Source organism: Loxodonta africana, chromosome 16 (assembly GCF_030014295.1).
Source record: "Loxodonta africana isolate mLoxAfr1 chromosome 16, mLoxAfr1.hap2, whole genome shotgun sequence".
Lineage (NCBI taxonomy): Eukaryota > Metazoa > Chordata > Mammalia > Proboscidea > Elephantidae > Loxodonta > Loxodonta africana.
Window position 1 is genome coordinate 78528718 of NC_087357.1, and position 13688 is coordinate 78542405.

The 13688-nt window shown below is 56.2% G+C and overlaps 1 protein-coding gene across 1 annotated transcript in view; it reads left to right on the plus strand.

Moving 5' to 3' along the window:
• The window catches only part of ANXA11 (annexin A11), a 60842-nt gene that overhangs the window by 41988 nt on the left and 5166 nt on the right, over positions 1-13688 (plus strand). The window contains exons 3-14 of the mRNA XM_064269800.1: positions 1939-2051; positions 3643-4038; positions 5368-5455; positions 5699-5793; positions 6438-6551; positions 8593-8683; positions 9073-9152; positions 9297-9353; positions 10547-10640; positions 11602-11697; positions 12805-12863; positions 13114-13236. Coding sequence (XP_064125870.1) covers positions 1939-2051; positions 3643-4038; positions 5368-5455; positions 5699-5793; positions 6438-6551; positions 8593-8683; positions 9073-9152; positions 9297-9353; positions 10547-10640; positions 11602-11697; positions 12805-12863; positions 13114-13236 — 1406 coding nt within the window. The remainder of the gene's footprint in view (positions 1-1938; positions 2052-3642; positions 4039-5367; positions 5456-5698; positions 5794-6437; positions 6552-8592; positions 8684-9072; positions 9153-9296; positions 9354-10546; positions 10641-11601; positions 11698-12804; positions 12864-13113; positions 13237-13688) is intronic.

The following is a 13688-nucleotide window of genomic DNA, read 5'->3' on the forward strand; positions in this document are numbered from 1 at the left end:
TCGTCGGTTCCGACTCATAGCGACCCTATAGGACAGACGAGTGCTGCCCCATAGGGTTTCCAAGGAGTGGCTGGTGGATTCGAACTGCTGACCTTTTGGTTAGCAGCCTGAGCTCTTATGATGGGTGATGACCCACCCCAAATCCATTGCCGTCAAGCTGACTCATGGCGACCCTATGGGACAGAGTAAAACTGCTCCATAGGGTTTCCAAGGAGGAGCTGGTGGATTCGAACTGCTGACCTTTTGGTTAGCAGCTGAACGCTGAACTACTGCACCAACAGGGCTCCTAGTAGCCTATAGCAGTAGGCAAATGGCCTCACTTCTCTGATTTCAGTTTCTCCTCTGCCACGTGTCTTCATGATCCCTCCCTTATTGGACTGTCACTGGTATTCATGAGCAAGCAGGTCGGGCCTCTGCGCTGTGTCCTTGAAGCACTGTTAGGTGATGGTGCCACTTGTCACTTCTGCTACCCCATGCTGAAAAGGCACCTGCTATTGCAGCAGGGACCTCCTGTAGCGAGGAAGTTGAGGCTGCACTGTGGGAACAGATGTTCAGGGTCAGACGTTACTCACAGTGGCCGCCCAGAAGTGGTGGCAGCAGATAGCACAGCAAACCACGCTCTAGGATGCAGACACGGCCCCAAAGTCATGCTTCCCTTCACACTGAGAAGCAGTCTAGCCCTGGCCACACCTGATTTTCCAGAAAGGAGATTTGGTCTCCACAGTGGGAAATATCAGGACCTTGGGACAAGGGGGAGAAAGGGGGCCGTTGTGCAAGGTTGGTTTTCTGAGGGAGCCTGAGTGGCAGCTGTCCGCTCACCCCAGGAGACCTTTGGGCATCTGCAGGTCATTGGGACCCATCTTGCCCATTTGACAGGTGAAGAAGCAGGCCCAGAGTGGGAGGTGGCTCAGGCCTTGTCCCTGGGTTATTGGGCTTATCTGAACAAAGCTCCCACCCCAGGCTGCCTCAGTCCCCTCTGTTTAGTGGGAATGCTAGCACTGCCACCCTATGTCAGCTCAGTGGGGCAGCCTCTGAGCAGCGGGAGTATGCTGGATAGTGACTTAGAGAAGGGTCTGCCCCGAGTATCCTACAGCCCGGAGCAGAGAAGCCAAACTCAGGCCCTCAAGCCTTTTCCTTGCCATGGGCAGGAATGCTTGTCACCACCAGCAGCCCCACAGTGACGGCAGCTGTGCTACGACACAGTGACAGTGTGAGGCTCACCATGCACCCAGCTAATCTCTGCGTGGGTGTCCACTCACCAGTCCTCATCACGGGGCTTGGAGGGAGACTATCCTCATCACTACTTGTCCACCCAGGAACGGAAGCCCGAGTGGCCATAGGCCTTGCCCAGGATGCATATTTTGATCCTGCTGGTCTCAAAGCTGGGGCTTTTCACTGCTGTCCCTTTAAGGACCAGTAACATTTGTGCTTCCCACAATCCAGCCTAGTCCTGTCCCCTCCCAGTGTCCTCCCGCCCTGCCTCTCCCTGCCTTTTATAGCGCTGCAAGCAAACAGCCACAGTGACTGAGCCACTGCCCTGCTCTGGGCCTGTTTCTTCACCTGTCAAGTGGGAGGGTGGTCTAGTGACCTGCCCCCCCAGTACTATTGCATTATTCCTGGATTCTCAGGCTCACCACTGTTATGTGCTCAGCACGGTGTCCCCAAACCGTCTGTTCCCGGGTCTGCTCTCAGGGTTGTACCTCCTAATAGCCCCGAGGTTCTCAGGAGTGTTCTTGAACTTGGACTTCCTCCCTGGAACAAGGGGTTCCTCTTCCCCCTCTTTGGCGGCGGGTTGTTAGATTTTCCCGCCATGTGTGCTCCCGGTGGTCTGCAGAGCTGTCCCCAGGGCGCCTCCTGACCTCCCCTCCTGATGACCGGGAGCTCGGCCCCTTTAGGGGGGTCACCCAGCGGGGCTAAAGGGCTTGCTGTTGCTTTCAGGTGGCGGTGCCTGGGGGGGCGCTGGCTACCCTATGCCCAACGTGCCCCCTATCGGGCTGGATAACGTGGCCAGCTATGCGGGGCAGTTCAACCAGGACTACCTGTCAGGAATGGTGAGTCCCACCCTCCTCTGGGGCTGCCCCTGGGGCCGGGTCTGCGTGGGGGGCAGCTGCTGGCTTCCTGTGGCTTCCGAGAGATCTGTGTGTATTCCCCTGTGGGCGTGGGCTGTGTTGAGCTGCATGCATCTTAGGACATAAGGGTTTTCATCAGGGCTCTGCCACCCCCTCACTGTCCCTCTCTGGCTGTGAATATTACCATCAATAATATGAGGGGAAGGGGAACGTAGTGGACTGATGGTGTCTCAGGTCCCTTTCAGCTCCGGGGTGGCTGAGTACAGGGTGGTGCCTTCATGGAATATTTGTTGAGCACTTTGTGTATGTTGTGAGCATAGGGCTGGAGTCTGTGTGGGTAGGGAGGGAGGTGGGGGATACATGTGTGCTTGTGTGTGTGCGCATGTATGTGTGTGTGTGTGGATGGCTATGCTGGTTGGACTAGACTAGGGAGTGTCAGCATGACAGATATGCCACTTGTATTTGTGGTTTTGCTTTTAAAAGAATATATTTTATAATGTGAAAACAAGTATGCGCAATGTGAACGGTGCAAATAATATACACTCTAACGTTTGCGAGGCCCATCTCTAGGCACTGGGGACATGTGAATAAAACAAACTGGAATCTCAGCCTTGGTGTGCTTGTCATCTCCTGGGCAGAGACAAATCATAAACATAAGAGTTACAGACAGCGTTGGTGCTAGGGGGAAAGAAGAGCCAAGTTGGGGGATCAGGAGTGCAGGGGTGGTGTGGGACAGTGATTTTAAGTTGAGTGGTCAGGGTGGGCCTCCTGAGAAGGTGATGTTGGCACAAAGGAGGGGGGCGTGTGCTCCACGAATGTTTAGGGACAGGTGTGCTAGGCAGAGGGAACGCTGTGCCTGGTACACTCAGCCATCAGCTAGGAGGCCAGCGTACCCAAGTGCAGCCAAGGGGGAAAGTGGAAGATGGGTGGGGGTCCAGCTCTTGGAGGGTGCGGGAGACTGTCGTCAGCATTTAGACTTTTACTTTGGGTGTGGTGTTGACCATAAAGGAGGTAGAAGTACAAGCCCACCTGAGCCTCTGCTCCCAAAGGTGTCTACGGTGAACAGGCTGGTGAGATGGTGCACCCCCGAACCTGCAGACGGGCCCACATGCCTCGGGCTGTGAGCTCTTACCTTCCCCCAGCTGGCCTGAGATGGAAGGACCAGGTTTGGTGAGGGAAGGCCAGCTCCCTGCTGAAGGACGCAGGCTCAGATCCAGAGAGATCTGAGTCAGAGCCCCAGCTCAGCCATTTATCGCCTGTATAGCTTTGAACAAGTGGCTTCCCTTCTCTGAACCCACTTTACCATCTGTACAGTGGGTACAGTGATACTTCCTATTTCACAAGTGGAGCTACGAGGCTCGAACTGGATGAGGCAGGAAGAGAGCTCAGCGCAGGCAGGGCACACAGTAGGTGCTCAGGAACGCATTGATGGTGTGCTGGTGGATGGGTGACTCCGCTTGAGTGAGGCTGTTAGGAGCCCACCTCAGGCTTTGGGTGGGAAGGGCAGAGGGAGAGAGTACATTTGGGCTTCGTTAGGGCCTCTCATCTCAGGTGTTGCTTTGCCTCCTTTCAGGCGGCCAACATGTCGGGGACATTTGGAGGAGCCAACATGCCAAACCTGTACCCAGGGGCCCCTGGGGGCAGCTACCCTCCAGTCCCCCCTGGGGGCTTTGGGCAGCCTCCCTCTGCCCAGCAGCCTGTTCCTCCATACGGAATGTACCCACCCCCTGGAGGAAACCCGCCCTCTGGGATGCCCTCATACCCGCCATACCCAGGGGCTCCTCCTGTGCCGGGCCAACCCATGCCACCCCCTGGACAGCAGCCCCCAGGGCCTTACCCTGGCCAGCCACCAGTGGGCTACCCTGGGCAGCCACCAGTGCCTCCCTCTGGGCAACAGCAGCAGCCAGTGCCAAACTACCCAGCATACCCAGGGTCCGGGACTGTCACCCCTGCTGTGCCCCCAGCCCAGGTGAGTGTGAGCCCTGCGCTGCCCTTGGTCCAGGAGACATGTGGCCCAGCATCCTCTGCCAGCAAGGCTGGGGCTGGGTGGGGAGGGCTTGGTCCTTCAGCTATAACATCGTGTTTTCACAGAGTGTGCGTTTCGCAGAACCCTCATCCCTGGTTTGTAGTCCCAGCGTGGCCAGAGGTGCTGTGTGCGAGCTGGGTCAGGATGCCCCCGCGGGCTCTGTGCTCCTGTGTGCGTGCTTACTGCTGGCCGTGTGTTCTGTTTAGGGCTGCATGCCACTAGCCCCAGCTTTATGCCAGCGACTCTTGGTCTTCAGTCCCCTTGACGTGCTTTCCCCCCGTCCCATCCCCACAGGTTTTCGAGGCATCTTAGGACCTCCTTTGGGTAGGGACAGTTGGCAGCTCTCCCTGCCCCAGGTTGATCTTGGCTCGTTTGGGAGAATAGTTTATGTTCGCAGAGCCCAGACTTGGTTGTCATGGTTATGTGGCCCAGCCAGCCCAGCACAGGGCTGTGGTATCTGTATGCCTGCTATTTTTTGATGGAGGGTCCGCTTCTTCTCCACCCCTGCCCTGCTCTCCATCCACTCTCACTGCCTACCTCCCTCATCTTTGCTCTGAGCTTATCTCCTTAACTGTGTGATAACCAGTCTGTACTAGTCACAAGGGAATGACCCACTGGGAGACAGGTTAGCTTGGCAAGTTCAAACTTGCTGGGCAGTACAGCTGTAGACACTAGGAAGAAGTCTGGCGGCAAGCTGGTTGTGGAATGTAGAGAGCAGTGCCAGGAACCTGGGCCAGTCCAAGAGGGAGTTGGTTTCCATCAAGGATCAGGGCTACTGTGTCCTGTGGTGAGGTTGCACACCTGGGGTGGGGCTGTATTCACCTGGAGGTGATGCTTTTTTCTAATTTGCACAAAGATGCCACTTCGGCTAGCCAGGCTGTTAGGAGGACCCTGAGATGTGCTCACGTGACAGTGGAGAGGTGGCAGGGGAGGTCGCAGCTCCTGCTCCTGAGGCTGGCCTGTCATTAGCAGCCCACAGCTGCGGTCCTTGTGGGGCTGGAGGGAGGACTGGGCTGGGGCAGGTAGTCAGGGTCAGGACTAGCTCCAGGTGGGCTCCTAGTCGTGGGCAGATGCTTCAGTCCCGAAACCTGAGGACAGATACAGCCAAGTCAGGCTGACTCAGTGTAGAGTCTTCTGTGCTGCTGACCAGGGGCCTCTTCAAGCCTCAGACTCTTAGAGAAAGGATGGTTCCCAGAGTGTGGGGTGGGCAGTCCTGTTTCTGGGAGATGCAGGCATGCAAGACGTCTTACCTGTGTCTGCTTATCCGAGTAGTTCGGGAACCGAGGCACCATCGCAGATGCTCCAGGCTTTGACCCCCTACGAGATGCCGAGGTCCTGCGGAAGGCCATGAAAGGCTTTGGTGAGAGACCCAGGGGGCTGAAATTCTCCCAGGTCCGGATCCCCCAGGTGGTTACATGTGGCCCTATGGGTTGGGTAGCTGGCAGAGGCAAACCTGGTCCCAGTGGCCATAGGAGAAAAGGTGACCATGGAGGTGGCAGTTGGGATACCCAGGTGGATTAGAGGACCCAAGCAAGGAAAGTTTGCAGGTGATGAGCATCCCGTGACCCCAGCCTTGCCCACTCCCCGCCCTTTCTTCCTCCAGGGACTGACGAGCAGGCCATCATCGACTGCCTGGGGAGTCGCTCCAACAAGCAGCGCCAGCAGATCCTCCTGTCCTTCAAGACTGCGTATGGGAAGGTAAGTGAGCTGGGCCAGGCCACATCCTGGGGGTCTCCTCTGCACAGCTCCACTCTTGCTGCCCAGCAGCCAGTGGCCTCCCAGCTGGTGGCATCTTTTAGAATTGAAGGCTGACCTGAGGGAGAAGTCCCAGGGCCCGTGTAACACTGAGGTTGGCTGAAAGAAAGGGCGTAGCCCTGGCTCTGCCGCAATTCGCCAAGACCACGGATAGGCCTTTCCCCACCCAACCCACCTGCCACTCTGTGTCCCCACCTGTCAAATCAGCTCTCTTCACAGTTGCCCTAGGAGGCTTAGCTGATACAAGAACTTTGAAGGAAAAGGCATTAAATACTGAACAAATGCAAGGGGGCCACATTTTGAATCTTAGGAAGGTAATTGGGTAAGTATTAGATAGGTTAGCGCTCTAGCCCCGTGCTTCTCCGACTCTGATGTGCCGCGGATCCACCGGGCATCTTAAAAGGGAGACTCCGAGGCGCAAGCATGGGATGGGGCCTGAGATGTGGCTTTTCTACAAGGCCCCCAGATATCGGTGATACTGCTGGCCCTCGGACTGTCCTCCAGCAGCTGGGGTCTGGGACGTGGTTCTGTTTAAGGGTCTTTTGTGGGTTCTCAGGGTAGGTTTTGTTTGTTTACTATCCAATCAGGATTTGATCAAAGATCTGAAATCTGAGCTATCAGGAAACTTTGAGAAGACAATCTTGGCTATGATGAAGCCCCCGGTCCTCTTTGACGTGTATGAGATAAAGGAGGCCATCAAGGTGTGTACATGTGTCTGTCTGTCTGTGTGTCTGTGTGTTCACATGTGTGGACACAGAGCCCAGAGGATTGTGTGGCAGCTGAGTTGGAGTCCAGGTGGACAGCTGAACTTTACGTGATTTCCTCAAGGAGCATCAAAACCTTTCTCCATCCTAAAATAGTGGAGGGGGCTGGGGTTGTGGAGGAAGCTAGGGATACGGTGAAGAGAGGGTGTGAGGCTGAAGCCAATGTCATTCGCATTCCTGGGAACTCTTATCACCAAATGACAGAAACACACCTGAGGAGCGTAAGTGACAGAAGAGAGGCATCGGTTGGGAGGGTAAACAAGTGCAGCCCGGCATCTAGAGGGCCCGGGCCGGGGATGTGAATGACAGGGATCTGGGCGTGACTTCTCCCCATGGGGAAGCTCGTCATGGCTTCTTCCTGAGTGTCCACTTCATTCTTCTGTCAACTTTTGTGCAGCTCCTTCATGTCTGCCTGGCAGGGCATGCCTGTCAACCTCTGTTTACACTCAGAGATCCGGCCACAGACGAGAACAGCTGTCTGTCAGATTCCAAGTAGAAGGCAGATCGGCTCAGCTTGGGCTCCCTCTCTCCCCCACCCCACTTCCAATCAGCTATGACCAGAAGGAGGGCCATATATATTCCAGGCAGTCCCTATGGCTCCCGAGAACCATGGCAGGTATCCCACAGAATGGGGGGAATCTTTGTGAATGGAGCAGGTCACCCAGAAGGAATCAGATACTTACTCAGAGGCTGACAGGTGCAGTGACCTTCTGGTCCCCAGGAGAAGCCGAGAATGCAACGTAGTGATTTGGCGGGGAGAAGTACATCTCTGTGTCTTCTTCTGGGGGATGCCCAGGGAACGGCCCACAGCCTGGGAAGAGCAGGGGAGGGCATCTGCCCAGCCCCCTGCCTCCAGCCATCTCAGGCAGTGGTAGTTTTGGGTGCTGGAAACAGCAGATGCTGGGGACAGCTGTCACTAGCTAGCTGTGTGTCCTTGAGCTTCTAGAAGTGGGGAAGGTGGGTGGTCTCTTTCATGACGTGGTGAAGGCTGACTAAGGTAGCAAATGGAAGCTCTGTCACCTCTGAGCTGGTTAACAGCAGTGGGAGTGGTAATGGCGCTAAAGGCCTGCACTGTGGAGGGCTTTCTGCGGGCAGGCACTGTTCTAAGCGTTCACTCATCTCATCCTCATGACTTCCCTAAGGTAGGTTCTAGTATCACCCCCATCATACAGACAAGGAAACTGAGGCCCAGCGAGGTTCAGTAACATGCCCAAGGTCACACAGCTTGTAAGCAGCAGAACCACCGTTCACATCTACATAAAAGCCTGGTTGCTGGCCTTGTCCTCTGCCTTCTCACTGTCCCTAGCGTTGTCATCCCTTCTGTCCTCGTTGTTGCTGGCTTCTCCTAGTAGCCTGCAGACACTCCACAGTCCACTCTGTTGTTGGGGTTAGTAGCTGTTGAGTCGGCTCTGACTCATGGCGGCCCCACATGTGCAGAGTAGAACGGCTCCGTAGGGTTTTCAAGGCTGTGACCTTTTAGAAACATATCACAGGGCTGTCTTCCGAGGCGCCTCTGGGTGTGTTCCAACCACCAACCTTTCGCCTAGTGGTTGAATGCATAACCGTTTTTGCCACCCGGGGACTGTACTCTCTGATCTCTCTTGGGTTAAACCCATTTTCTCAGCTGTTTCTTACCTCAGTCATGGGCTGAATTTGGAATAAAACAGCCCTGGGTCCCATCCCAACATGGCTGTGGACCATGTGGCCTTGGGCAAGTCACTGCTTCTCTGATTCTCAGTTTCCTCCCAGGTGATTCCTGATTGTCACCCTTGTTGCTGTCGTGATCTGGTGCCTGCCTGGCCAGGGCTGTGGAGGGAGTCTGGGCAGCAGCAGGAGGGGCGTGTCTCTGTGCTGGGGCCTCTGTTGCTGGGTGTGGTGCCCCAAGGGATAGCGCAGCGGCCTGGCGCCTGCTACCTTTCCTGGGTGCTGTTAGAGGAGACTGTAAACACATGGTTGGTTGTGTTCTCTGCTCCTGTAGGGGGCTGGCACCGATGAAGCCTGCCTGATTGAGATCCTGGCGTCCCGCAGCAATGAGCACATCCGGGAGCTGAGCAGAGCCTACAAAGCAGGTGAGGCAGGCGGCTCCCAGGCCCCTAGGTGCTGTGCTCTGCAGGTCCCTCTGCTTTCTGGGCCCTGGCCACATCCCTTCCCAGGGATTCTTACTCCTTCGTGGCGTTCTTGTCATCCATTCCTACACCCCCAATACATTGGGTTTTGACCCAAGACCCAAACCTGCCTGCTGTTTGCACACAGGGCAGGTGACTAAGGAAGAGAGGGCCGGGAAAACCTCTTGGGTGTGGTTTGGGCCAAGCCCGCCAGAGGCCAGGTCAGCCCAGAGGTCACAGGCCCCTCTGGACCCCTGCCTCCCCCTGTACCCCCTGTGGATGGTGTCTGCACTGGGCAAGCAGCTCCATCTGGGGGCTGCAGGGTAGACCTTCCCTGTGTCTCCCCTGTTCAGAATTCAAGAAGACGCTGGAGGAGGCCATTCGGAGCGACACGTCGGGGCACTTCCAGCGGCTCCTCATCTCCCTCTCTCAGGTGCCTCTCCCATCGCAGGGCTTGGGCCTCAGGGCAGAGAGCATGGGTCAGGCCAGGAGGGGCCTGGAGCCATGAGGAGAGGGACTGGGAGGAGGGCAGGCAGCTGTAGGGAGACGTCTGATCTTGCACCCTGCGTCCTTTCAGGGAAATCGGGATGAGAGCACCAATGTGGACATGTCACTCGTCCAGAGAGATGTCCAGGTGAGTGACAGCATGGCCAGGTACCCCACCCGGACCCCCTCAACCAGGTGGTGCCACCCACCGTCTCGCAGCTCAAGGGAGGTGCTCTAGGTTCGAAAGAGCAGTGGATGAGGAGAGGACTCAGGATGCTCCAAAAGTCAGCCCTGCTCTGCTGCTTGTCAGCTGTGTGACCTTGAGCGAGTCACCTACCCTCTCTGGGCCTCAGTTTCCCCATTTATAAGAGGAAACTTGCAAGATACTAAATATTTCAACAGTCGGTTGAGCAGGTTGTAGAAGATTTCCCGTGACTCAGTGCCATTCCTGTGCTCACTTGCATGTACTGGTATGTTGGCAGGGGGCACGCTTTGCACTTGCCTGTTAAGCTTTTGGAGGTTTGAGCGCAGAAACCAGCTTTCACATCAGTGGTGCAGCTGAAGAATTCCGCCCTTGTCCCCAGCCTGGTGTGAGTGGCAGACAAGAGGGGGAAAGTCCCTCTGCCATTTCCTGTCTCTGTCCAGGCATCGGGGCTTGGTCCCTCTCTGGAGGAGTTTGCATTTCCTGCTAGTGAACTGATTCCATAGTGTTCTGGCTGGAGACACCTGTGGTGTCCTGGTGGGATGGAGCTGGACATGCCCAGGGGCTCCAGCATACCCCACTATTGCACCTGCCCCTGCATAAGTCCCACTGGTCTCTTGGTCATCTGTCATGTGTCAGGTTGGAGAAGGACCACAAGGAATGCCCCCGTTAGGGCTGGAAGAGAGGACTCTTCTAGTCTAGTCCTTTTGCTTTCCAGATGAGGGAACAGAAGCTCAGAGGGCAGTGGCCTGCCTAGAGCCACACGACAAGTTGGTAGCAGAGCTGGAACTCAGACCCAGGCCTCTTGTCCCATTTCTTCCTGGTGTCACTGCTCTTTTGGGCAGGTTATGGCTGTTCCTTAGCTGGCCTGGGTTGTACCTTGGTTCTCTGGTCCAGAGTTCTCTCCCAGTGTCAGGACCCTGTGTCGCCCCACGAGGGGATGTGTGGAGGGTATCTGGATGGCCTGGTAATGTTACACAGCAGCATCTCAGCAAACACAGCTCCCGTGCTGGGGTGCTGCCTCCCCTCGTCTCCCCCCGGCCAGCAGGGCCAGGAGGCTGTCTGCCAAGCTTTCCCTGGTGCCCTGAACCGGGGTGGGGCAGGGCCCTCTTTGCATGCCTGTATTCCTCTGTGTCCAGGAGCTGTATGCAGCTGGGGAGAACCGCCTGGGAACAGATGAGTCCAAGTTCAACGCAGTTCTGTGCTCTCGGAGCCGGATCCATCTAGTGGCAGGTAAGGCAGTCCTGGGCCTCCCTGGGGCCAGTTAGATGAGGGCAGATAAGGTATTGTGGGGAAACTAAGCTTGCCAGGACCATGGGACATTTCTGCTCTACATGGAGCCTTTGCTTCTTCAGAGGAGCCCCCTGGTGGTGATATAAAAAGATGCTGTCAGGGGTTCCCTGAGTTTTCTCCAAGCGTCCCGTTCTGGAGGAAGCAAAGGAAGAGGTGAGGGAGGTGGTAGGCTCCTGCTGGCAGGCATCTTTACTCACTAGAATGTGGAAGAAGAGAGTCGTGAGCCCCCAAGAGCACCCAACCCAATGTCATGCAATGTGTGGCATAAGAATTATAATAATAACACTAGGAGTCCCTGGATGGTGGCACAAACAGTTAAGGCGCTCGGCTGCTAACAGAAAGGTTGGCGATTTCAGTCCACCCAGAGGCACCTTGGAAGAAAGGCCTGGCAATCTTCTGAGAAATCAGCCATTGAAAACCCTCTGGAGCACTCATGGGGTTGTCATGAGCTGGAATTTGTTTTAACATTTATTTACTTTTGGGTTATTCTGCAAGGATAAATTAGCTCCCGTGTGGGCGGGGCCTTGTGGGAGGTGCTGGGGAAGCAGCAGGGAGCAGCTGGCTCCTAGACAGGTTGAGAAGGACAAGACTGACATGTGAATGACAGAGGAGGAGTGGGAAGGAACCTGTGGGGCTTGCGAACGAGAGACTGCTGGGGAGCAGGGAGGGCCTGGAGAGGATGAGGTGGGATGGAGTAAGTAGGCCAGCGAGGTGCAGTGTGGGGCGGGGGTGTTGCCTTGTTTAGGAGCAGGGTTTGGAGGGCTGGGCTGGCGCCCTGGTGGGGCTGTCTGGGGCACTGAGAATCAAGTGGACGGGGTAGGCTCCGGGAAAGGGCAGCTGGTGTTTCTAAGTCTTGGGGGTAGAGGCCTCCTCACTGTCTGTCTCTTCTGTTTCCTGTTAGTTTTTAACGAGTACCAGCGAATGACAGGCCGGGACTTTGAGAAGAGCATCTGCCGGGAGATGTCCGGGGACCTGGAGCAGGGCATGCTGGCTGTGGGTAGGTGTTTTGGGCCTGCCTTGCCCACTGCCCACAGGGCCTGGGCTCAGCCTCTCCCCCAGGGTTGGTTGTCTCTGGGGTGAACATGTGTTTGTAAGTTGTCAGGGTCTCATCACCCTTTGGCAGAGGGGTGGTATAGGCAGAGGACCACAGGGTCAATTGTTGCCAGATTCAGCAGCTGCTTGGCGGGGGTCACACCCCTTCCAGGACCACTGCTGAGTTGAGTGGGCCTTCTGTCCCAGAGGCATCCTGTTTGTATTCAAGCTCCATTCTAGGGAAGGGAGCTGCAGCATGGGTATTCACGGGAGAGCATCCAGCTTCTCTCTGAGAGGACGATGACTCTGATCCTGCCAAGTTTCTTCTAAAAATACACCCCTGCAGGCAATTGTCAGATGCTTGTGATGGAAACACGTGGAAAGATTTTTACTTGCAACAGGAAAGCAGGCCTGTGCTAAGAACAGCTGGCCCAGCTCCCAGGATGGGGGGTTAGGGGCGTGCCCCTGGCAGTGCCCATACCTTCTAAAGCAGTGCCTGATGGGCTCCTGGTCCCCCCCACCCTAAGGGGTCAGGCCCCCACCTACGGCCCTCGCAGCCCCTGTTTATACCCACTGGGAAAAATGGCAGTTTTCCCATTTTTGCTTTGGTTTCTTGGAGCTTTCTGGGTGGGACACACATAAATGTGCCTCATTTCCCTGCACGCCCCTCCTGATGGGCCTTGGGCCTGCTGGACAGAGAACTCCAGGGAGCGCTTCATCTGCTTGGTCCCCTTCTCTGGGAGGGTCATTGCATCTCCACTCACCTCCTCCCCCGTCAAGCCAAGGCCTGGTCCCTCCTCACCCTCCACGCTTCCTCCTTTGAAGCTCTAAGCACCGTTTAAAACCCCGGCCCCTCTCTGCTTTTCACTCCTTCTGCCACGTTGGTTGCCAGGAAAGAGGTTGCATGTTTTAATTCCAAAGAGCTGGAGCCATGCTCGTGGGATAGTGAGCCTGGACGGGTAGGGGAGGTGGATGCAGTGATGGGCTTGATGTTTGGATGTCTGTATGCTCCGTGCCGCCTGGGACTAAGGACTTTCTGTAAATCCAGTTGTGCTGTGTTTCTCTTTTCTAGTGAAATGTCTCAAGAATACCCCAGCCTTTTTTGCTGAAAGGCTCAACAAGGCCATGAGGGTACGTAATGTTTGCGTGCAGAGGACCTGGGGATGGAGAAGGGGGGTTTCAGCCCTCCCGGGGCTGGGGCTGAGGATAGAGGCCTGGGGAGAACCACACCTCCAGCCAAGAGGCCTGACAGCTCAGGGGGACAGGGAGTGAGGCTCCCTATGTCCCCGTGCCCCGGGAGGTACAGGAGGGGACCAGAGTGCCAGGGAGGATGGCAGGCGAGGGGGACTGGCACTCACACTCTCGGGCGGGCTCTCTATAGGGAGCAGGGACCAAGGACCGGACCCTGATCCGCATCATGGTGTCTCGCAGCGAGATTGACCTTCTGGACATCAGAGCGGAATACAAGAGGATGTACGGCAAGTCGTTGTACAACGACATCTCGGTACGGCCTGGGGCTGCCTCTTGGTGGCTTACTCACCTGGGACCTCCCCGGCCCCTCCAGTCTCCCCCATATCTCTCCCTCCTCCCACCTCCCATGGCCGAGGCCTCTGCCGCACACTGGACTCTTGTTTATGGACCTCGAGTTGTTTCTTTTTAGCTTTTCAGTTGTACATCCAGTTGCCCTCAAACAGATTGTAAGCTCCTTGAGAGCAGGGTGGGTCTTGCACCCTGCTGTCGACCCACCCTGCATCCCCCACCGTGTGGACAGATACCAGGACCCTCCCACCTTGGTTGGTGCCTGACTTCAGCGTCCTGACCACCTGTGAGAACTTACGTCCCAGGGGCTCTGAAGCTGGGCTCTGGCTCACTGATGCTGCTGCTTCCGCTTATGTCATGGTGGAGGCAGCAGAGGAAGGCGCTTTAGAGTGTGGGCCCCAGTTCTGGCTTTTCCAC